This window comes from Mauremys mutica, chromosome 12 (genome assembly GCF_020497125.1).
Source record: "Mauremys mutica isolate MM-2020 ecotype Southern chromosome 12, ASM2049712v1, whole genome shotgun sequence".
NCBI lineage: Eukaryota > Metazoa > Chordata > Testudines > Geoemydidae > Mauremys > Mauremys mutica.
This window is the reverse complement of record NC_059083.1, coordinates 74,227,950-74,253,241: the sequence shown is the minus strand read 5'-3', so window position 1 is coordinate 74,253,241 and position 25,292 is coordinate 74,227,950. Positions and strand designations below refer to the sequence as shown.

Genomic DNA, 25,292 nt, shown 5'->3' with positions numbered 1-25,292 from the left:
CAGCTTTCACTACAATGAGCACCATAATAGAATAAGAAAAGGCCATTAAAGGTAATGAAATTAATAGGGCTGTTGATTAATCGCAGTTAACTCACGCGATTAATTCTAAAAAATTAATCATGAATAATTGCAGTTTTAATCACACTGTTAAGTGAAAGAATACCAAGTGAAATGTATTAAATATTTTTGGCTGTTTTTCTACATTTTCAAATATATTGATTTCAATTACAACACAGAATACAAAGTGTACAGTTCTCAGTATATATTATTTTTTATTATTTGCTCTAAAAATGATAAAATAGTATTTTGCAGTTCACCTCATACAAGTACTGAGTGCAATCTCTATCGTGAAAGTGCAACTTACAAATTTAGATTTTTTTTTGTTATATAACTGCACTAAAAACCAAAACAATGTCAAACTTTAGAGCTTACAAGTCCACATAGTCCTACTTCTTATTCAGCCAATTGCAAAGACAAACAAGCTTATTTACATTTTTGGGACATAACGCTGCCTGCTTATTATTTACAATGTCACCTGAAAGTGAGAACGGGCGTCCGCATGGCACTTTTGTAACCGGCATTGTAATGTCTTTACGTGCTAGATATGCTAAACATTCATATACCCCTTCATGATTTGGCCACCATTCCAGAGGACATGCTTTCATGCTCATGACACTCATCCAAAAAAAAAAAAAAAGTGTTAATTAAAATTGTGACTGAACTGTTTGGGGGAGAATTGTATGTCTCCTGCTTTATTTTACCCGGATTCTGCCATATATTTCATGTTACAGCAGTCTTGGATGATGACCCAGGACACATTATTCATTTTAAAAACACTTTCACTGCAGATTTGACAAAATGTAAAGAAGGTACCAATGTGACATTTCTAAAGATAGCTACAGCCCTCGACCCAAGGTTTAAGAATCTGAAAGGATGAGGTGTGGAGCATGCTTTCAGAAGTCTTAAAAGAGCAACACTCCGATACAGAAACTATAGAATCCGAAAAAGAATCACCAAAAAAGAAAATCAACCTTCTGCTGGTGACATCTGACTCAGATGATGTCTCTACTGCTTTGGATTGTTAGCGAGCAGAACCTGTCATCAGCATGGACGCATGTCCTCTGGAATGGTGGCTGAAGCATGAAGGGACATATGAATCTTTAGCACATTTCGCAGGTAAATATCTTGTGACAGTGGCTACAACAGTGCCATGTGAACTCCTGTTCTCATTTTTAGGTGACACTGTAAACAAGAAGCAGGCAGCATTATTGCCTGCAAATGTAACCAAACGTGTTTGTCTGAGCAATTGGCTGAACAAGCACTAGGACTGAGTGGACCTGTAGGCCGGTAAGTTTTAGATTGTTTTATTTCTGAATTCAGGTTTTTATGTATTTATTTATTTATTTTTACACATAATTCTATGTTCGTAAATTCAACTTTCATGAGAAAGAATGCACTAGAGTACTTCCAATGGGGGAATTGAAAAAATTTGTTTTTACAATGCAAATATTTGTAATAAAAAATAAATATAAATATAAAGTAAGCACTGTACACTTTGTATTCTGTGTTGTAATTGAAAGCAATATATTTGAAAATGTAGAAAACATCCACAAATATTTAAATTAACAGCATTCTATTATGGTTTGATCGTGCGATTAATCTTTTTGATTGCTTTTTTTTTCCACAGCCCTAGAAAATAAGTTTCTTTTATTAAGAGCACTGTAAAAGTAAATTACAGAGTTCTAAAATACAGGCACTTCGATATTTAAAAAGTTGTTACATTTTTCATTGAATTAATTTATTTTCTTTTCGTAAAGACCAGGAATAAAGGAACCTGTGAAAGCAGCAAGCAGAGCAGAAACTAATCACATGAAAAATGAGAATATTACAGTCAGAATCTTACTAAATAAAGACCATGAAAATCTTCTCCACTGCTTAAATATAATTTTCATGGATCAGTTGCTGACACTGCAACTCAGTTAAGCGCAAGTTTTTATTTTTTAAAAGCTAACAAAGATGCTTAAGTTGCTTGAAATATGAACAGTAGCAATACTGGAAAGTCTATCCCAACAGAAAGCCAGATCCTTTGTAACCTTGTCTTTTATGCTCTCAATTTCTTATATTTTGCAAGTACTCAAACTATTAGAGTGCATATATATCAAATATTAATTGGATGCTACACTGCACTCATGTGGCAGGGTACTGTACCTTGTAATAATCACTCCCTTTTATCCTGTTCCCTCATTGACAGCCATACATGACTTATTGATAAAAATATGAGCAGGTAATACCTGTGAGACTCTTGCTCTCCCTTCATTTTCTCTACTTTTGATAACATGTCATCTACTTTGAACGTTTTCCTGTGGAAAAATAAAAGGCATGAATAGTAGGTAATTTTCATTTTAGAGGTATTTCCTTTATATACAATATTAACTGAAATAAAAATTCTGATTCTATTAAACAAATTTCAGTATACACATCTGCTTCTTAAAATATTGGTTTAACCTGCTGTTCTAATTTCTCCCTCCTAAAAAGAGGCCCAAGAAGTCACAGACAACTGCTTGAAAAGCTGCACCTCAGTATCATAATCACAGGACTAATTACTAAACTATCAGAAATTGAAATTAATTTTGTAGAGCAACACAATTTAATGCTAAGACACTCTTCAATATCAACAAGACAGCTAGATAGGAGTCCACTGAAACTTTGGTACAAATATGTTTTACTAAAAATGACATTTAATATTATTTAGAAAAAAATCAACCTCCTTACACGGATTGCCATGCCAACGATCAACAAACATTTTCTCTCAGGTTGTCCCAAATCAATCATATACAAGGATTAGAAATATGGTTACTATGTGGCAGAAGCGGGTCTATTTATATTTAATTCTTGAAAGATTATTTCTTTCCTCAGCATGGTGAATTAATGAACATAATATAAAAGTGACATTCACTAACGGACCAGTTGTAGGAATATTTTTCAGAGGAAAATGAGTTTACAGTTTAAGGAATAACCACATTCCATTTTTTCCCCTGTAAGGTATTAACATCAGCTTATTCATCCTTTTCTATCTTATATGATACAGTATTCAGCAATGGGCATTAGCTGTAAACAACATTCCTAGGCAAAGATTATTCAAAATTTTTCAGTAGTAGTCTTCCAATCCTCTTTAATAGGAAGACTGAAGTTCCATCCTGGATTCCAGCAAGGTTCTTTAGATTGACTAGTACTAGACTCTCAGGATAAATGCACTTATCCACACACTAACAGCAAGTGCAGCCCCGCCTTGCATTTCTCTTCCTAGTCTAAGCAAAACAGATGAAGAGAAGAAAAAGGAATGTTTTTCTGCCCGATACATGGTCTCTTACCATAAAACAGGTAGTGAACATGAAAGGTTTGTCTACACAAGGTGTTTTGTTTTTTTTTTTTGGGGGGGGGGGGGAAAGAGGTTGGGGGGGGTTAGGGCCAGAAGCCCATGGTCAAACCAACAGTCCAGACAGGGCTTCCAACAGATACCATATTAACTACCAAGTTGTGTAACTCTGTTCAGAACAAGTCTACATGGCACAATAGTTACAGCTCCAAGTAAATCTTATTGGTATGTCTCTACTCATGCCCTTCCACTGCAACCACCAAAGAAGCTGACCAGGTGGTTATCAACAGTGGGATATTTATGGCAAAAGCCTAGATAAGGCCTAAGCAACAAGAGATCAGGGTATAAAACCAGAAAGTCATTTTAAAGCAATTAAATGAGCACTTTCTAGCTCTAAACTGATGCACAATAGAGATGCCTTTATAAAAAAGACTGGTGTGTAAACTGATTGAATCATCATCCCCAAAGTCACAAAAAATATTCCCTTCAATGCTATAGGTTACACCAATGTAACCTCACACCAACAAGATTTTCCACATTTAGATTTAGAAAAGGCAATACTTGCATTTCTGGCAGTCTTGTTTTGCTGACATTTCACTGACTAAATGGTCACCAATATTAATTTAGATATTTGTATATTTAAAACGTAATGTGAAGAAGGGAGACCAAAACATTAATTAAAAGGTAAGTGTGACTTGGCAGCTTATCAAACTGTTATTTTGATTCTTAAATGAACTATAACTACTTTATTCAAGTCTTACTGACATTCAAATAGCATTAAAAAAATAAAAGTCTGCTATTTCAAAATGTACCACCAATGGGGCCAAATGCAATATTTACTATACGGATAAGTGTACAAATACCCTGAAAGTTGCCTTCACATCCATAATTTTTATTTTGATAACTTGCAAGTATGGTTTAATGCTGCTATCTCAATATAAGCCTTTTATTAACTTTAGCATAGTTTATCCTACTCCACTGCAAATTTCTCATCTCATACTTCCATTCTTTCTCCAGTTGCCTTTCTGAAACATTTACAAATTTAGCTGCAATTCAATTAATTTATTAAGAAGCTCTACATTGGCAGTGTCATATTACAATGTTGCCAGAAATAAAGCTATTTAACACTTCATATGAAGTTCCAGCTTCTACAAAATTTCAGTTGCTCAAGTTTTGATTTATGTTAAGCTGCTCACTTATCTGAGTGATTGTTTCGCTAAAAATAGATTCATATTACTAGCAAAACCACAACAAAGTGATAATATTGGTCAAGCAACTCTCCACATACAAACTGACTCTCTCTCATGCTGGTGACGTTGGTTAGAAAAGCAAACCACTATTTTTTTGGAATAATTAATTCTAGACCATGAAACAGGAGATGGTCCTCTCAAACTAAGGCTCGGTAACAAAAGCAACTTTTTTCAACAGTGATTCAACTATACTTACTAAGTAATAGTCACCACATTCTCAGGTGAGAGATTACCAAAACTAGCACTGATATATTAAGCTTTGGGGGAAGAGAGAGGGTTTTTTGTTTTTTTAAAAGAGGAATTAGTTAAAAAACCCCACAATCTTGAAACCAAGAGTGAAGAAATTAAAAGTAATCAGATTTGGCATGTGTGTTACTTAAGCATACCTTAACTTGTAATAATTAAAATCAGCTACTATTCTGAAGAATAGCACATGTACAATCTTTAGAATGGTCCTAGGGATTATCCGGAATTACAATCCAGTGACCTTACATAATACCAGATAAAGTAGTAATTACTTTTATTACTGAACACCTAGGTGAACATAAGGACAAAATAGCATAACTACTATAAATGAAAATTCTCTCTCTCCAGTGTACTATAATTCTTTAGCATATCAACAAAATACTGGATAAGGAGAATCAGTAAATTTATTTCGACTTCCAAGAAGCCTTTGACAGAATCTATTAAGAAAACTTTTCAAGACACCAGAAGGTTAATAATGAGATGCCCCACGTAGCTGTACTAGGACTGATGTTTAGTGTATTTATTAAAGATGGGGAAAAATTTAAATAGTGAAGTAGCAACATTTGCATATGACAAAAGTACATTTTTCTCTTGCATTGACTACTCTGGTAATTCTGAGAGATTAAACAAAGCTGGTGAAGGAGCAATATGATAAATGAAATGCAATGTAGTGCATATTTAAAATTATAGATTTTAAATTATAGAACTCAGGAAAAAGAAAAGTATCCACTCAATGCAAAGAGATAGGCAAAAAACAAAACATCAGGGTGCTTAAAAATGGGATAGAATATAACTTTGAAATATGTCATATGCATATATCACTATAATATTGATGATATAACTTTATTTTAAGTATCGTTCTGCTAATCTTATCAAAGAGAGCAAAAAACAGAAGGGGTCCAGAGATAGACAGAGACAATGATTAGTCATGGGAGAGACTTCCATAAAAGGAAAGTGAGAGAAGAGTAGAACTAGATGTGTGTCATGTTGGACATTACATAACATGATAAGAACAGCTGAAATATTTGAAGACTAAAATATGTCATTGTCATTGCAATGATTTTGTCATACACTGAAAAACTTGCATGTTATCACCATTTACTGATGCTTGCAATACATTATCTTGTGTCTCCCCCACAGTCAAACAGCACACATTTAACAAGAATAAAAATGGTAGTGCGCCTCAATATTAAAGCACAAGTTTCTCCAAACATCTTTAATATTAACGTTTTCATAATAAGGACTGCTAACCAAAACCGACTTAGCAGTCCAAGTTGGTAAGATAAGTGGTCACCCTTCTGCACTAAATAAAACATTACAAAACACAAAATACGTATTTAATTAAATACCAGTTTATCTCAAATGCAGTTTATGCAACAACAGTATGACTTTTTGGGTACTTTTTCCCCCCCAAAAGATAAATTTTTAACACTCACCACAAAACTTCAAAATAGTTTGAAAACTAGAAAAATTCATGCTCACTGTCTAAACTACTGCCTGAGTGAACAGGAAAAGTCAGTTCTGTAAAAAAAAACCAAAAACAAAAAAACCACCCACCAAAAACTTAATTTTTGCTGGATTACAAGCAAAATAGACTGCATTTTGCTTGTAATAAAATGCAAAATGGATTGATCCCTAATTACATCAAAGCAAAGCTTTATTGAAAACTTCATTTCTGACATGATAGTTTCTCTCCTCCTGAATGACCTACGGTGTAAGTGATTTAGTTACAATTTGTCTGGCATTTTTTGAGATATTTGAGAGACCAGGGATATTAAGAGTGGAGATGATTATTATTGTGGTATGTAAATATATCATATGCAGTTTCAGATGTTGCTTTATATTGTATATTCTATATTATTGTAAATACCCAGAGCAATTAATAGGCTTTAATATAAAAAAATTGCTAAGCATAAAAAAGTCACTTGATAAAATGAAGTATTTACTATATATGCATTGTGATTTATAATAGCTTTTCCATAAGTACCATTTCTCAAGAACTAATGAATCCACTAAAATTTTCATCATGCTCAAGCTGTGTATACAAATTCCCCACATAAAAGCCTCAGTCAATGAGATTTTCCACTCCCCCCTTCATTAAAAAAAATCCTTTCAAGCTTCTTGCTACCTGCAATCATAGTGTCTGATGTACGGAGTAGGTAGCACACAATGCTCTCAGTAAGAGCTTAATTGGTTGTACAGATTCCTGTTGAATAAACAGTGGCAATTAGGGTTTGGCCTACATGTTTGCCAGTACTGATATACTGGCAGAGGTATATATCAGCAATCCTCACATTAGAAATGCCATTTATACCAGCAAAATAGTTCTATTAAACCAGTTCTTTGAATGGAGTAAGTTATACTGGCAAAAGGACTTTTTTGCAGATATAAAGTGCATGAACACTAGGGCTTTTGCCAGCATAGCTACGTTGGTCAGGAAAGGGGGGAAAAGTCACCACTCCTGATGCACACTGCTATGCTGGCAAAAGTTTAAGTTTAGATCAGGTCTAACAAGAGACCCATCAGCAAGATTTAGGGGAAAATGCATTTGTGGATAAGCATCTTTAGCTGTTTAGTTGAAAAAATAGTTCCCTTGAACATTCAGAAATACCGTGTAAATCTACTTCAACAGTTGTATTACATTTGTTTTCTTTACAAAGTAAACAGTATTAAACAGCTCTGCCTCTCCATTTTTCCTACATCTAATTACTGACTTGATTTCAATGGAGCAGATTACTTTCAGAAAACCTGAACTTTTAGTTATTATAAATGAAATGACCACTAACTATTCACTACATATGGAAACAACAGCTGTCAAGGTAGATTTCTAGACTTTAAAAGATGGTATATTTTAACCATTCATTAAGGTTAGTAAAGATAAATATTTGTTTCAAATAGAGAATCTGGGCATTACTTATCCAGCTGAGGAAATTGAAATGTCCTATTATGGAAGACAGCAGCAAATAATGCTTAATGTACATGCAAAACACCACTTGTGGTTGCTTGGCAACAAACAAGAGGCATCTGAAAAAACCCCAACAATTTTCAGGTAATGAAGGGAGACATTTTAACTATCCAGAATGAAAACACAACACAAATCTGTTTTTGCATATTGTATAGTTTGCTTGGTATATCCGGTAGATACCAATACGATTTAGGCTGAGACATGGCGGTCTTTTGTACAGGACAGGTTGCTTGAATAGCCATTGGAGAACTTGCTGGAAAAGGAGAACGGCAGTTTGAAACTATGAGCTGGCCTCCTAGCCCCAAAGCAGTCTGAAGAAATAGTGAACATTATTTCTTAAAAAGTCTGGCTTTGCGCCAATTCAGAACAGTTAAGGGGGAAAGTCAAGATAAACTATCCAAACCACTGCAGTAACTGTCATGAGAAATAAAATAAAAAGAAAAAAGTAGCTACAAGTTAACTCATGACAGGAAGTCAGAACATGCTTTCAGCTCATCCCCTATTGGGAGACACTAACGTCCTTTTAGGAAGGAATAATGGGTTGTAGGTGCAGATTTAAAAAAAAACAACAACAAAAAACCAAAAATCTACTATCTTCAATTCACTGGCAATAAGTGGAAATGACCTCTACAATCCTAAAGGGCAAGGAAATTACATTAAATGCTGATTATTAACTAAAACAAAATATGAGAATGCGAAATACAGCCTACTCACAGAATTTACACTTTACATTTTTTGTTGTATCTAATCTATCCTCACTGGTTGCCAATTTTATTTATTGCCTATACAACCATTTGCTGCCTATACAACATCCACTCAAGGTGAAGCAGCAGTTAAAAAAGTGAACAGAATGTTAGGAATCATGAAGAGATACATTATAAGACAAAGTATCATATGGCCTTTATATAAATCCATGGTACACCCACATCTTGAATACTGCATGCAGATGGGGTTGTCCCATCTCAAAAAAGATATATTGGAACTGGAAAAGGTTCAGAAAAGGGCAACAAAAAGTATTAGCGGTATAGAACGGCTTACGTATGAGGAGAGATTAATAAGACCAGGACTTTTCAGCTTGGAAAAGAGAAAACTAAAGGGGGATATGATAGAGATCTATAAAAGCATGCATGGTGTGGAGAAAGTAAATAAGGAAGTGTTATTTACTCCTTCCCATAACACAAGAACTTGGGGTCACCAAATTAAATTAACAGGCAGTAAGTATAAAACAAACAAAAGGAAGTATTTTTTCACACAACACAGTCAATCTGTGGACTCCTTGCCAGAGGATGTTGTGAAAGCCAAGACTGTAACAGGGGTCAAAAAAACTAGGTAAATTCATGGAGGATAAGCCCATCAATGGCTATTAACCAGGAGGACAGGGATGATGTCCCTAGCCTCTGTTTGCCAGAAGGTGGGAATGGGCAACAGGGGATGGATCACTTAATGATTACCTGTTCTGTTCATTCCCTCTGGGGCACCTGGCATTGGCCAGTGTCGGAAGACCGGATACTGGGCTAGATGGACCTTTGGTCTGACCCAGTATGGCCATTCTTATGTTTTATAACTATTCCTTAAATACTCGCCATTACAAATGTTCCAGTCCACACTTATACTTTTTTCAAACAATTCAAACGTTAAAATATCTTAATGGATTAACTAGTAAAATTTTTGCCTGCTAACTATCAATAGAATAGTGAATGATTTGCTGTTTGACTATGCAAATAATTCAAAGAATCTGTAATTATAACCACCAAACATTTTGTGCCTTTCATCCAAATAACTCTAAGCACTTCAGTCTTCAACTATAGAACTGCAGATATCCAGAAACCCTGTATTGAATCATATGCAACTCAATACAACCATTTTAAAGAAAAGATATGGTTCTAGAGCCTTTATATTTAAAAAAATCTTAGTTAAAATAAACGCTTTAGTGCAAGTCAAAAATAAAGCTAAACAGCTTTCAAAACAATTACAGAAAAGTAACCCTTATTTACTTTCCTACATATGTAGCTTAAGCAGAATTCCCAACATGCTCATTTAGCTAACTAACCTGGCAGTGTTCTTTAGAAAAATATACATTGATTATCTAAGTCAGAACTTAGATCATATTCATGTAATAAAGCATAATTGGTTTTATAACCTTGGAAATTGGGCCTTGATCCATCTATCTCTTGTCAAAGGTTATTGCCAACAGAAATTTAAACTTACTTTATTGATAATTTAGGCCCAGATCCCGCACATGCTTAACTTGCATATTTAAGTATTCCTAATGAAGACAATGAGAATATTCCCATGCATAAAGTTAAGCATGTGCTGAACTGTTGGGAGGATGAGGTTCGTCATTATAAAAACAATTCAGTTTATAAACATGCACTTTTTCCCTGCAAACTATATTTCAAAGCTGAGCTGGTGTGAATCTTTTAACAACTTCAAAAATGCCTAATGCCTCACACTACATCTGAAAAGACCAATTTAAAGTGCAAAATAGAAATGGAGCAATGGGAGAGAATAATCAGTTAACATTCAAATATCAGGAATAGCTTTCAAACAGAATAAAATTACCTTTTGATATTTGTTCGGGAGTTTCTGTGGGACATGTATGTGAGAGTTCTGTGCAAAAATATTGGCTGCAAAGAAATGGAAAAATAATTAAAATGCTTAAATTGGAGATTCCTAAAAGTGAAGAAATAGACTAAGATCAACAATTACTTACTGCTATGAGATTCCGGGTACGTAGAAATCTATATATCTGTGTTGGTTCTATGGGAAAGAAATACACATTATCTGGTGTTTCTTATACCCCACAAAAAAACTAAGCTTACAAGCAAACACTGAAAATATAAAGACAATTCTAAACAGGTTTCACTTAATGTATATTTAACTTTAACAGCACCTATTAAAAACTATGCAACAACTATAATGTATAAATCATAATTCAGATTAACAGCAGTTTAAATATCCACTTGTTATCTGTAACATGACCAACATTTTATTTAATCTACTACACTATAGCATATATCAACTACAGTATTGGAACTCTGATCTACCTTTGATTTTTCATCAAAAGATGTAGTCCCTGTTGCACCTTAGATCCTTTAGAAGGTGAGCAGAGGCAGAAAACTGCTAATTATGAAAGTAATCCCAAAGCATTCTTCGAAACTAAGCTAGTTTTCTCCCCACCCAATCTATAATATCTGATATATAGCTTAGTCTGCTATTAATGCATCAGACAACTTGAGATTGTTTTACTTTGCTGTAAAGCATGAAGACATCACTTGTGAATAATTACATGCCAAAAGAGTATCTTAATTTAAAGTGGCAATCATAATGACATATAAAACTTACACATGTACAAAAATGCCTGATATAAATGGGTTTAGGCCAGGACAAAAATATCAGAAAGCTCTCATGTCCACAGGATGGGAAAACGTTAACTTTAGTAAATTAACAACCATTTCAACACCAAGTTGGCTGTTACCATAACTGATTGGTGATAGTGGATCTATGGTCTATTACTCTATAATCATGCTGTATACTAACTTCTTTTTGATATAATGACTGGTAGCCACCAGTCTAGAGACTAAGCCTTGTCTACATGAGAAGATACGCTGGTCAAACTACAGGTGTTATTTTAAACCAACTTAATTAAACCAGCTCAAGAGGCTATACAAAGAACTCTTTCAGTTTAGGTTAATTCAATTAACAATCAGTTTAAGATAAAAAGGAATAAGCCACTTAAACTGAAATAAGAATATTCACCAATTTAACCCAAATGGGGAAATACAGAGCAAACTGGAGTGTGTGAAATGAGTGGAAAATTCCTATACAACTCCTGTGTCCTACTGTGTCCCCCACAAGATTATTTTTAAAAGTAAGGGAGCCATCTCAATATTTTAGTACAAGTTTTAGCTGCTTATTGTTATATTCCTGACACACTTAATTTCTTCTAGCGACTGGAAGTTATTTTGTGATTTGATGAATTTTGAAAATAGCAAATGAACAAGAAGGATGGTGCACTACAAAGAGTATTCTGCTCATTAATTTTCACAAATGTAATTCAGTTTTACGTAAGTAGTCTCAGTCCTGAATTCTGCATATCCCAACTGAAAAACTGAAAGATTTCACTTTGTGTTAATTATAAACTGTGATTATAATTAAGATTTTACTATGCTTAGGACCAAGTTAAAAAACTGAACCAAAGGAAAAAGATTAAGAATGTATCATAGAAAATAAAAATGTTTTATGGTCATCATTCTTTTAAGAGAATCTTTAACACCTTAGCAACCCAAAAGTAAAAAATAACTACCATGTAGAAAGACATGAGAAAACCAAGTGCTGTCAGAGATTTAATATTTCATTTAAAAACAGACTATGACTTCATGAATTTAAACTCTGACTTCCTAAAGGAATGAGTGAGGAATGAAAAAACACACAGTATAACAATACTTTATGAGACACTTTTCCAAGAATACCTATTAAACCACATATATTCCACAATCCCATCATACTGTCAAGTCAAAACCAAAAATAAATTACCCTCTTCAATTAGATTACCTTAAAAAAGAAAATCCACACAAGTATTTATGATATACACAACTGCTAGGTTACACATAAATCCTAATAATATTTACTGAATTCTTTTCACTTAGTGCTATAAAATTGATTTCACAATTAGACGTTCAAGTATACCTTATACAGTACTACTTATTTTTACTCATTACATGCCCAAATTCAAAGCCATCTTCTCAAGTAGTTAGAACAGGACTAGGAGCAAGTATTCTGGGTTATATTCTGAGCCCTGTCACTGATCACTTGTGATCCAGAGCAAGTCACTTAATCCTCCCTACATCACTTGACCTAATGCAGTATTTACATTCCTTCCATCTGCATTGATGGGGTTAATTAGCAGTTGCAAAGAATTTTTAGTCAATGAACTCAAGACTCCACACAAAAGTCATTAAAATAACTACTATGTATTACAAATAACTGCAGTTGTGACAAGCTCATCCCAAAACAACCTCTGGATTTAATATTTTATTTTTCCTTCAAACCATGTAGACTGCAGGGCTTGGGATACTAGGGCACAATGTAAAAGTTAATTATTACACTGGGTGTTCGGACCAAGCTTTGTATCCTGCATCCAAAGTGACTCTCTGCCTACCTGGAACCACGGGGGGGGGGGGGAAGGCGGTGACTTAAATTTCCAATTTTAAATAACCCAGTATAATGCTCTTTCGCACAAAGCAGCAAAATTAAGTTAACTGAGGATCATAATCTTCCCTTAACAGCCTGAGACGCAAAAATCACCAAAAAGAGCAACAACCGAAGGAGCACAAATACCCCTTCCCTCCCTCCCGCCCAAGAAGCGTCCTCGGGCTGGGGAAGAGGAAAAATAAATCGACTTTGAAATCTTCCCATCTCAACCATTTCCAAGAGGCCAAATTCAACGCCAGGAAGGCGCTTCGGTAGAGGACGGGTACAAATGCGCCGTCCTCCGAAAGGGGCCCCGAATCTGAAGGAAGCGCCGGCCACTTCGGGCTATACCCGCCCCCCAGCCACCCCCGATCCCCGCTTCCGCTCCATGCGACAAACCTCTCTAGCCCCCGGACCTCCCTTCCTCCCTCCGGGAAGTCCGGCCCCGGGCTCACCTCCCGCCCTACCCCACGGTGTGATCTCGTTTCCTTGCCCCGACGTCCCCCTTCAGCCGCCTCCCTGCGCCCCGTGCTCACCCCCAGAGCCTCCTCTTCCCCCCAGCCCCTCCCTCTCCTTTCCTGCGGCCGCTCCCGGCGCTCACTCTCGAAGGCCTGCAGGAAGAGCTCGTGGTCGGCCTGGATCTGCTCCATCTTCGGCTTCTTCACAGGGGGCAGCGCTGCCGCCGCCGCCGCAGCCGCCGAGGAGGCCGAAGAGCCTCCCGAGTAACCGCTTCCTCCTCCTCCCCCGCCGCCTCCTGGAACACCACCGGATTTACCGCCCGGAGCCGCGGCAGCCGCGGAGCCCCCGAACCCCCCGCCGCCGCCTCCTCCTCCACCACCGCCGCCTCCTCCGGCGGCACCGCCAGCGGAACCCGAGCTGGGCCCCGCGCCTCCACCGTGCTTCTGAGGAGCCATGGGCCTCACCCCAGAGCGGGCCCCGGCAGGCCGGAGACCGAGGGAGGGGGGCGGCTGGGGCGGGCGGGGTAAGGAGGGGGGAGGGGAAGCACCGAGCTCCAACTCCTCTAAGTCTCCTCCGCTCCGTTCTCCTCAGCTCTACGTGCGACCAGCCGAACCCGACGCCGACACCGCTCCCGCCTCCCCCGCATGCCCATTGGCTCCGCGGATGGCGCCGTCCCGACGGATTGGCCGAAGGTAGTCCCGCCCCTGCGTGAGCAGAGATGGTTCTGGAAGAGTTTGGTTGGTCGGTGCGCTTCGCCGCTCGGCGCTTTCCCCCTCCCCCTCCTTTGAACTGAATTCGCGGGAAAGAGCCGCTCGTTCCCCCTCGCTCTCCGAACCGCGGGGCATGGTGGGTAAGCGCTGGGAGTCATCGACAGTGCCTGGGGTGTCTCACGCCTTCGCTCTCCGTCAGCTAGTAACAGCCCCTTCTGCCCGCGAGGTGCCCCCTCAGAGCAGCCCCCCTCTGCCCCCCCCCCGCTGCTCTCACCCTGGCCCGATAGGGTCACCCACCTCCTCCAGCCCCCAAACTGCCCCAGCCGCTGCTTCTCTCCACCCTCGTGCCAAATGCCCCCCGCTGCCCCAGCCTTAGCAAATGCCCTCCCACAGCGCTGCTGCCTCCTGCCCCAGTGCTGCCCCATAGAGCTCGCACCCCTTGTGCCCCCCGTAGCACTGCCCCTTCCACCCACCCGCTCCCCGGGCCGTGCTGCCCCGCGGCATGACCTCTGTGAGGTTTAATCGGATTAAGACCATTAAAAACTCCAAAAGAGCCAAATGAAGCTGAATTAGTTGAAATAACTAAAGAGGGGCTTGGCTGTGAATAGCCATTGGTTTGAGCATAGGAACTGGATCAGCTCTGTAGTCTACCTAATCCAGTGCCCCACAGGAAGGTGTTTGAGAAATACTGTTCCTGCCCCTCCAGGAACCGAATGTTTCCCAATGTTTTATTTATTTTTATTTTTTCTCTCCCCTCCCTGTTCTTTGCCAAGAGAGAGGGAAAAATCAAGGAAAAAACAATGTTGTGTTACTGCACTTATTTCCATATTTACGCATACCAGTACTCATGTATGTACAGTTAGGTGCATAAATTCAGGATCAGGGCCATAAAGCAATCTATAATGCACACCCTTTATGTGATAAAATGAGATATTATTAAAAGATGCATTAAGACAAACTCACTGAAATAAACAGATGCAATTCCACTTTATTTAGTAGTGTTACTCCCACTTACCAGCAATATGGTTGGCTCCGCACATAAAAGGTTTTCATGGTCATCCAACTCGATTCCCTATCTGTTGGGAAATTAAACATACTGACAGTGATGATATGAGAGAGAAATGCCACCTGGTTAAAAATGTACTACCCAGGAATATAACCTTGAATTTTGATACGGCCAATAACTAGTTCCTCAGCTGTTGCATTCATATGGTTCTCTGATGTTTTTTTTATTTTTAATGTTTATATAAAGAAATAGAAAAGCAGTGTGAAGAATAAACTTGTCAAATTATTGACTTCATGACATCAAGCCCAACCGTGTTAAAACATGCAATACGTCACAAGGGAGAATTCTAACTTTATAATGCAAACTGATTCTGTATGATTACCTTTATTGTATTTTAAGAACCAGGGCCACCCAGAGGATTCGGGGGCCTGGGGTCTTCGGCGGCGGGTCCCGGGGCAAAAAGACCCCCCGCCGCTGAATTGCCGCCGAAGACCCAGAGCGGAAGAAGCTCCGGGGGCCCGGGCCCCGCCAGAGTTTTCCGGGCCCCACTGGAGCAAGTGAAGGACCCTGCTCCAGAGGCCCCGAAAAAGTCTCATGGGGTCTCCTGCAGAGCCTGGGGCAAATTGCCCGACTTGCCCCCTCCCTGGGCAGCCCTGTTAAGAACTTACGTTGTATATATTTGTATAAAAACCTGGCAGGAAGTGTAATACAGAAACAAAACCTACTGTCTTTTCTTGCTTCTCTTTGCAAAGTCCATGCAATCATTTCAGATGTTTTTCTGTGAAACCTTCATTTTGTTAAAAAAATTCAAAAGCTTTCATTATGAATAACCCTGCAATAAAACTAGTGAGTACATATCAAGAGAGGCAAAGGGAATTTTGTTCAATGAGAAGACATTTCTGTTTAAAGTATCCAACGAATGATTATAAAAATAGATTAAAATAATTTTTTTAAATATTGTAAGAATAGATTGATAGTACCCTTTTACCTGGTCACTTTTTTCTCCTTGCTTTTTTACCTATTCTCTTTTACTCCTTATTAGATAGCATCATAACATATATTTCCTCTTTCAGTTTGTTAATTTTTTTTAATTACCCTCAGCTCTTTTTCTCCAACACCATCCACCTTTCATCCTTTTTTTCTGCAAAATTGTTCCTTTCATAATTGTTTAGCTTCTTATTTATTTCCTTTCTTATTTGCTCCCATTTTTGGTCAGATGCTAACATTTTCTGTAAACGGTCTTTGCCCCCTCCAGATAATTTATGTTATTTAATGTTCATTTATCTTTTTTCTTCTTATTTCATTTTAAATTTTCTCCCGTCTGTCAATGTTATGTCTCTCTCTCTCTCTCCCTCCTTCCTTCCTCCCCGCCCCCATCCCCCTTTGGCCTTGCAATCTCTTTTCAAACAAAAATAATGGTACTTAAAAAATCCTTTGCATTTATACCAGGCTCACCACCATATAATCAGAATACCAAACTTCCATTTCCCCTGATTATTCAGTTTCCAGGGAACTCTTAACTTTCTTTCTCTGCTACTCACTCAGGATTATTGCTGATTATATCTTGTGCTTAGTGAGCCAGTTGCATCACAACTGCTTGATGCACTGTAATCTCAAAGAGAGCAAGGTAATCTAATAGGGTGGTCTTTTCCTTCCTAATACTATGGTGTTTGTGCTGTCCTACATGAGCTGTCTATGTGCCACTCTTCTGATGATGCACAGATCGGAGCAGAGGCAGCTCAACAGGTGGGATTAACACGTGAGGAGCACCTCTAAGAGTTCCAAGTTTGGTTGTGGGGCGTGTGGTACCCTCTGCCAAGTAAACCATAGTGCCTCATATGGGCTCCTCCTCATTGCATCACAATACACTCATCACTAAAGGTCACCTATTGTCTGCCACCCTCCTACAGGCTCCCGCTGCCTACATGAGAGGTTCTGCTGCTTCTGGTGACTCACCCTTCTAAGTAGGAAGCCAGGAGGTGGAGCCAGAGGGCTACTTTCCAAGCAGGGAGAAGGAGGACAATTGGGGAATTAATCTCTGACAGTGGAGTCAGACAGGCCTCTGAATGGAGAAACTGAGGCTGACATCCCAGCCTGGTGAGTCAGATGTGTGCATGTGGGGCTGCTGGAAGTACGGGACCCTATGTGGCTATATAATCATATATATATCCTGCCTACCAAGAAATAGACTGTGGAGTACAAAGATGCTTTATAAAGGTTCTTTCTGTAATTAGAAAAATAATAACAATAATCTTAGAAGTGGTGCCTTGACCTCTTCTTGTGCATTTACATCAATGAGTGCAGGGCTCAACACAGAACTATTTGGGTGAAATGTAAATGTAATGGCCTATGGTATGCAGGAGGTCAGACTGGATGATCTATCCAATGGTCCCTTTTGGCCTTAAACTCTTATGAAACACAATTCAGACATCTTTCATTGGAGTAGCATAGGAAGAGCCCCAAAGGCCGTGAAATGTAAGATCTGGGGCTTTGTGGTGTGGGATGGCCAATAAGAGAACATGGGATGAGGGAAAGGAACACGGGTGGCGCGTGAACCGCTGGCTGGGGAAGGCTACCTCCAGCCCTACCCCTTCCAGCTGAGGCCCCGCCCCTTCCACCAAGAGGCCACGCCTCTTCTGTGCTCCCCCTGCTGGACCCAGACCCCCCTACCACAGCCCTGCCCCAGGCTAGCACCCCGCAGCCCTGGAGCACCAGGAGGGCGGGTGGCACGGCGCCAGCCTCCCCAGTCCCAGAGTGCCAGGAGGACAGATGGTGCAGCCCCAGCCCCCGCAGCCCTGGAGCACCAGGAAGGCGGGCAGCGCCACCCCAGCCCCGGAGTGCATACTGCGTGCAGATGTGGTTACCCCATCTCAAAAAAGACATATTGGAATTGGAAAAGGTTCAGAAAAGGGCAACAAACATGATTAGGGGAATGGAACAGCTTCCGTATGAGGAGAGATTAATAAGACTGTGACTTTTCAGCTTGGAAAAGAGATGACTAAGAGGGGATATGATACCGGTCTATAAAATCATGGCTGCTGTGGAAAAAGTCAATAAGGAAGTGTTATTTACTCCTCATAACGCAAGAACTAGGAGTCACCAAATCAAATTAATAGGCAGCAAGTTTAAAACAAACAAAAGGAAGTATTTCTTCACACAACGCACTGTCAACCTGTGGAACTCTTTGCCTGAAGATGTTGTGAAGGCCAAGACTATAACAGGGTTCAAAAAAGAACTAGATAAATTCATAAAGGATAGGTCCATCAATGGCTATTAGCCAGGATAGGCAGGGATGGTGTCCCTAACCACTTGTTTGCTAGAAGCTGGGAATGGGTGTCAGGGAATGGATCACTTGATGATTACCTATTCTGTTCATTACCTCTGGGACACCTGGCATTGGCCACTGTTGGAAGACAGGATACTGGGCTAGATGGACCTATTGTCTGACCCAGTATGGCCGTTCTTATGGGATAGACAATACTGAATAACCATTGGAATCAATTATTCTGACCCTTGCCTTGTGACAGGGATATAACATTTTGTAACTCTGAACTGCCATATGTTTGGGCCTGGCAATAAAGATCAATCTCATATCAATATTCCTGTCTATCAAACATTTTTATTACATGGTGTGCAAAGAAAATTAAATCGTTGGCAAAAACGGAGCAAATTAAGCCACCTGAATCCCTTAGTATGGAAAGGAACTTGAAATTAGTCGCAGACCTTCCAATTTTTTCTGAAAGTAAGTGGTATAGGAGAGAAATTGTAGAGGGTGAAATTCTCCATGCTGCTGGTGGGCCCAGAAGCACCAGGGATCTACAGTACATTCCAGAGGAGCATGAAGAAGACTACAAACTACTAGATATAACTATTCAAGAAATCATTTGAAGAGGAGCTTTGTGTAAGCTCTAAACAGGGGCGGCTCTAGCAATTTCGCTGCCCCAAGCACGGCGGCACACCGCGGGGGGCGCTCTGGCGGTCGCCGGTCCCGCGGCACTGGTGGACCTCCTGCAGACGTGCCTGCGGAGGGTCCGCTGGTCCCGCGGCTCCGGTGGAGCATCCGCAGGCATGCCTCCGGGAGGTCCACTGGAGCCGCGGGACCAGCGGACCCTCCGCAAGCACGCCTGCAGGAAGTCCACCGGAGCTGCCTGCCGCCCTCCCGGCAACAGGCAGAGCGCCCCCCGCGGCATGCCGCCCCAAGTACGCGCTTGGCGCTCTGGGGTCTGGAGCCGGCCCTGGCTCTAAAGCTTGTTTCTCTCACCAACAGAAGTTGGTCCAATAAAGATACTACCTAAGCCACCTTGTCTATCTGGGAACAGCACATTTTCTTTGCAAGAAACTAGCTGCCAAGTGAGATCACTGATTATATATAATAGGAAACCATTATGTCATAGGCCTACCTAGCAATCCTAAATTGTGTGAATTTTCACAGCTAACAGGATGCACTAATTAGAGACCAAATTATTTGTGGTATAACTAAACTATGTCAGAGCAAGATTATTAAAGGAAGCTGAGGTTAGTGAAAATGGTGCTTCCTAAATTAAAGTATTAGCAAGTAGTACAAATATTGCAGTGCATCTTTCTAAAAACTTATACCAAGAGATAACAATAAAAATCAAGGGTAAGCAAATGACACAGAACTGTTTTGTTTGCAATAACTGTGTAGGAAATCATGTGACAATGCGAATGCATCCAGCTCAAGAGGTTCAGTTTCAGGCATGCAATAAAAACAACCATTTTGCAAATGTCATGTGTGTCAGTACAGTACAAATTGTCAAGAAATACTTGGCTGGGCTGATTTTAGGATATATATCAGAGTTTATCATTCAAAATAGCTGGTCTAGTTTTGTTTACATATGTTAACAGTGTGACTAGCATTCAGTATCCAAAATGTCAAAATTTGCTTCTTGCCCATTAAAAGCATATGCTTAATCCCAAATCCCTCTTATCCCAGACCTCATTACAATCTACATCCATCTTGGAATTCCTCTGAACTTTTGAAGGATTGAATAGCAGAGATTTTGTACCTTCTGACTTGTACATGAAAAAAGATATACATTTTTATATATTTTATCTTGAACTTTTCTCCTCCCTCCACAATTGGATGCTTTTCTTGCTCCTTTACAGAGCTCATTCAGTTGCACTCTTCTGTTTCTCATGGTTCAGCTGCAGTGTTCCCAGTCCTCCATATTATGGCTGCCCAGTGTTTAAATGACCCATCTTAAGAAGGAAACCAATTACCCCTTCCAGTAGGAAGTCAGAGTAAATTGAAGTTCTGGCAGCCTAATTCTGACATTCCTGACACCATGGCTCCGAGTATGTGAATGCTGCTGACCCCAGATTTAAGTACACTGCCTTGTTAATTAAATCAGCTTGCTGAGACTTAAGACTGCAGCTACTGCCTAGAAGCTCCCTTCCTTGTTGTGTGTTCCCCCTGCTCTATGGCAGATGGGGTAAGCGGGGTGCGGGAGAAGGGGGAGACACCCTGACATTAGCCCCTCTCTTTTCCCCCCAACCCCCCCATACAGCAAGCAGGAGTCTCTGGGAGCAGCTCCAAGGCTAGGGTGACCAGACAGCAAACGTGAAAAATCGGGACAGGGGGTGGGGGGTAATAGGAGCCTATATAAGAAAAAGACCCAAAAATCGGGACTGTCCCTATAAAATCGGGACATCTGGTCACCCTATCCAAGGCAGAGGGCAGGAGCAGCACATGGCAGTGTGGGGAGGGACAGCTGCTGCACAGGGAACTTAGGGGAGTGGGGAGCTGATAGGGGGCTGCTGGTCCACCCTGGTTCCAACCACCCACCAGCTAGCTGCAATGGGCTGCTCTTCCTGCAAGCAGTGGATAAATCAGGCAGCTGCCAAATATTAGAAGGGAGCATTTCACAACTTTAAACGAGCATGTTCCCTAATTGATCAGCAACTTAACATCAAAATAACGTTAACCAGGACGACTTTAAGTGAGCAGTTCCTGTATTAAATTGTTTGTTTAAAACTTATACTCTGTGTGTGTGTGTGTATATATATAGTCTTTTGTCTGGTGAACAAAATTTCCCTGGAACCTAACCCCTCATTTACATTAATTCTTATGGGAAAATTGGATTCGCTTAACATCGTTTCGCTTAAAGTCGCATTTTTCAGGAACATAACTACAACGTTAAGTGAGTAGTTTCTGTATTTTATACACATCGCCGCCTAGTGGCCGAACACTATACTATAATTTAGCATTACTTCTCCCCCTTTAAGTTCTACATTCCTACCATTTGCAATATTTACACTATCACACTATCTTTGAAGTTCAGTACATATCAGTCTGTTAAGCATCTCTGAATTGTACTGGTTTTCTAATTACACGAACTGAATGTGTAATAACTTGGTCATCTAGCTGTCTATTACAGTACACCCTTTCTATAATGATCAGGTCAGGATCCAAGCCATTCGTTCATTATAGCCAGGGGTTCGTTATAGTGAAAGAGCCCCACTGTCGGGGGGGAGGGCCTCACAGCTCCTTCAGCTCTCAGCTGCAGTGGGGGCTGTCATCCCCTTCCACAGCTGCAGGGCTAGAGGAGCTGTCAGCCCCTGCCACAGCTGCAGGCCTGGAGGTGGGATCCAGGGATAAGGTTAATTATAGCCAAAGGTTTGTTATTATGAAGGGCATTATAGCGAGGGCATCCTATAGTTGCAACAATTGGCTGTGATCAGTTTGGAATATTGGAGTTGTTGTCTTCTTCTTGTTCTGCATCTGCCATGATTAGCGTTTGCTCTGTTGATTGTTTTTCCGAGGAACAAACTGTAGATATTGATGGTTTCCATTGAACTTCCCATGGTTGGTCTCAATCACATATGATCTGGGTGCTGAATTCGTTTTCTTTATGACAGCTGGAGTTGTCAGTCCTTTTTCTCCAACCAGTTTGACATGAACACATTCACCAGGTTCTAGACCCAGCAGTTCTCTAATTGAATGTGGTCTGCTGTAAAAGTGTTCATAGACTCATTTTGCCTTTTTATCCAATTTGGCTACACTGTTCATTTCTGACCACTTTGGAGATAAATTATTTTCCAAAGTTGAAACAGTAGTGCTGAGTTATCTTCCCATCAGGAGTTGTGCTGGACTTGATCTGTAACTCAGAAGAGCAAAGAATGGGGTCTTCCTGCTGTAGAATTTTCTTGGCTATCTGTACAGCTCTCTCAGCTTCTTCATTTCCTTGTGGATAAGGTAGGCTGCTAGTAATGTAATCAAAATCATATTTAGTTTGGATTGACTTAAATTCTCCTGCCATGAACCGTGGTCCATTGTCTGTCGCTAGTTATTCTGGAATATCAAAGTGAGCAAAAGTGCACTTCAGTTTCGTGGTTTTAATTCACACCCTTTATTTTGATACAAGTCTGTGTGTGGACTTTCTTCATAGGAATCCACGTGCACTATTCAATTTTGCTTAAGTCAATAAAAACTTGCATCTCGTATTATATTAGTGAGTTTCAGATATCTTCTTCAACAAGCCTAGTGGCAATGACCACTAATAGAACCCCAAATCCTTATCTGATGCTTTAATCATGAGATCTTGCTCCTCTTTCCAAGTTGATCGCATTTTTGGAAGGTGAAAGAAGCCTTAAAACCCAGTAACATTATTCAGTTTATTTAGTATTAGCAATTTTCAATAGGTTCAAACACAAACTATCCGTCTGTGCAATTCTAGAGGGCAAGAAGTGATAAACATTTCACAGTAGCTGCTATTCAGCAGCATTCAAAACAAAATGTGAGGAATGTTTTAGTACTGGTGCTCCTAGCAGAAAGGACATTGAAACACATCTGCCTTTTATAGACAGACATGACAGTGCATGCAGGGGTATGCACACAGGGTGTGATACTTTCTTTAATCTGGGCCTTTGTATCTCCTTCATTTGAGGGAATGTTGTCTGTCAGCTTGCAACAGGGCCCTACATTTTGATGTTAACCCATTGAGGCACCAGGTGATTTTTAGGCTTAGATTTTTAGGCTATCCAGGGCAATCTAGCATGAGAGTAGGAAGGCCTGACCCAGTAATTCACGCATTTTTTCTATAGACTGAAGCTGGATGTATAGTTTTGCCAATTATATTTCATTGCAGGTAGTTGAATGTGCTATTGGAAAGTTCAGATCAAACATTTTATTAAAGTTAATGTTTAAAATTAAATATACACAAGTTAAGAGGGAAGGTACTGTACATCTGGGGTGAGGCTTGAGTTATGAGAGATTACAGGTATCGGTTGCAAGGATGAAGAGATACATACATATCACATAACCAGCATAGACCCAGATTGGGGTGCGGGAGTTTTTAAAGTGTCCGTGGATAAGTGGGCTCGGGTACGCCACCCACGGACTGTATAAGGAGTCCAAGTCAGTATCAGTGTGGCAAATAAATACATGGGTGGGGTGCGTCCCTTGGTTTGTCAGGGAAGGAAGTGGGTTATTTCCCTGGTCGGCGGTCTCAAATACTCAATGTGGTATTGACAGTGTCCTGTGATGTGTTCTGTATAAATGTCTCTGGACCACCTGATGGTGTCGGACACCATGAGCTGTCTCATGAGCCAGGCGTAGTATCGACCGACTCTGCACGCTCTCAGAACTGGCTCGTTGTGGGTGTCAGGGCGTGTATCTGGACCTCGTAGCCCTGGGCTCTCAGGGTCTCGGCCAGCGAGGTATACTTCAACGCCTTCCATGCTCGGGCCTCGTGGAAGGCTGGTGACCTATTTTCAAATGGCACCGTGACGTCTACCATGAGGACCTACTTCTGTTCTGCATCTGTCACGACGATGTCGGATCGCAGTCTGCTGTCTGTCCCAGGAATGGCCAAGTCGAGGGGGATCTTCCCCAGGGATGGCGGGATGGCTTTCACCAGCCGGTTCTGGATGGCATTGCCGCCAGGCTCCAGAGTGCTGTTTGCATCCACACAGGACGTGGGGCAGGGTCTCATTTGCGTAGCCACACTTCCTGCAGCGCTTGTCCTGGTTGCTATGGCGGATGGCTCCGTTGAGGGGAACGCAGTTGAGTCAGGCTGCCCCCAGGGGAGAAGTGGTTGCTGGCGTTCCACTTGCTGGACACCTGGAACACTTTGCCCTGGTCTGGCTTCCGCTTGAGGTTCTCGGCATAGTGGCAGCGGATGGCGTCTTTCAGGGTCCTTTCCAGAATCGTTCTGGCAGTCGGGGTGATGATAGTGTGGTCTGGGGTCTTTATGCGTGGCACCAGTATTCCCAGGCCCCGGCTCTCCTCGCACCACTTCCAGCAGCAGCCGATCCTATTTTCTAGGTGTCTCAAGGCGTTGCGGGCATGGGACCAGAGAGAGGACAGGTCTCCCCCCTCTCTCCCAAACTCAGCCTCCAGGGAGCCGCTGAGGTAAGTGGCAACGTTCTGCTCGTAGGGGGCCCTGGCGATGCGTTTCCTGACCACATCCTGTACGGCTTCCTGCGTGATGCTCCTCACCATTGGGTCCAGGCACGTCAGGAGGCAGAAGGCATGGGTCATCACCGCCACGTCGCACAGGTCACAACTCCCATTGACTTAAACAGAGAGTTGTTTGTTTTGAATGCCGCTTAAGCAGCTAGACATTTCCCTGTATTAAGCATTTATTCTTTCATTTTAAATTTATTTCTAGATTCCATTTTTAGTAAAAATCTCTTCCTCCATCCCTGCATACTTTGGCCCATTGGTGTTCACTGGACGTTGTGCCTGCTTACAGTTGGACTGAATTTAGGGCTTTCTCACAACCATTAATTCAGTCTTCACAGTGTTTTCCTTACACGTACATTAACAAGCACATCCAAAAAACATAAGCAAGTGTAGCTTTCATCTCCATTTGTCCCCATAGGTCTCTGGACATGTCAAGTAATGCCTCTATTACTTTGTCTGGTCCACTTCCATTCTAATAAGGCTAATAACTATAGCAAATGTTAAGTGTCCCAGCTATAATGACCACACGCCATCTGTTTGTTCTATATGGTACTTGCTCATGCCTTTTAGATTATAAACTCTTTGAGGGAGAGACTTTGCTATTTGTTCAGCACACGGTTCTGGCTTTGGTCCCATAGGCAACTTGGAGCCGTGCAACAC

The 25,292-nt window shown here is 40.7% G+C and overlaps 1 protein-coding gene and 1 long non-coding RNA gene across 3 annotated transcripts in view; one reads left to right on the top strand and one right to left on the bottom strand.

Annotated features, from left to right (window-relative positions):
- The window catches only part of SUZ12 (SUZ12 polycomb repressive complex 2 subunit), a 55,557-nt gene extending 40,294 nt beyond the window's left edge, over nt 1-15,263 (bottom strand). Inside the window, exons 1-4 of one of the 2 annotated variants that reach the window (XM_044981915.1) lie at nt 15,215-15,263; nt 10,551-10,597; nt 10,400-10,464; nt 2,292-2,360 (exon numbers count right to left, since the gene is read on the bottom strand). In XM_044981915.1, coding sequence (XP_044837850.1) covers nt 2,292-2,360; nt 10,400-10,464; nt 10,551-10,597; nt 15,215-15,239 — 206 coding nt within the window. In that variant the 5' untranslated portion in view covers nt 15,240-15,263. Of the gene's footprint in view, nt 1-2,291; nt 2,361-10,399; nt 10,465-10,550; nt 10,598-13,631; nt 14,068-15,214 lie in introns of those variants that run through there. The other variant, XM_044981914.1, reaches the window with a different exon arrangement.
- LOC123345208 lies at nt 13,831-24,578 on the top strand. Its single transcript, XR_006572751.1, has 3 exons — nt 13,831-14,335; nt 17,116-17,302; nt 24,492-24,578. It is a non-coding gene; the product is annotated as an uncharacterized LOC123345208 (long non-coding RNA).
- Nucleotides 24,579-25,292: the final 714 nt, after the last annotated feature.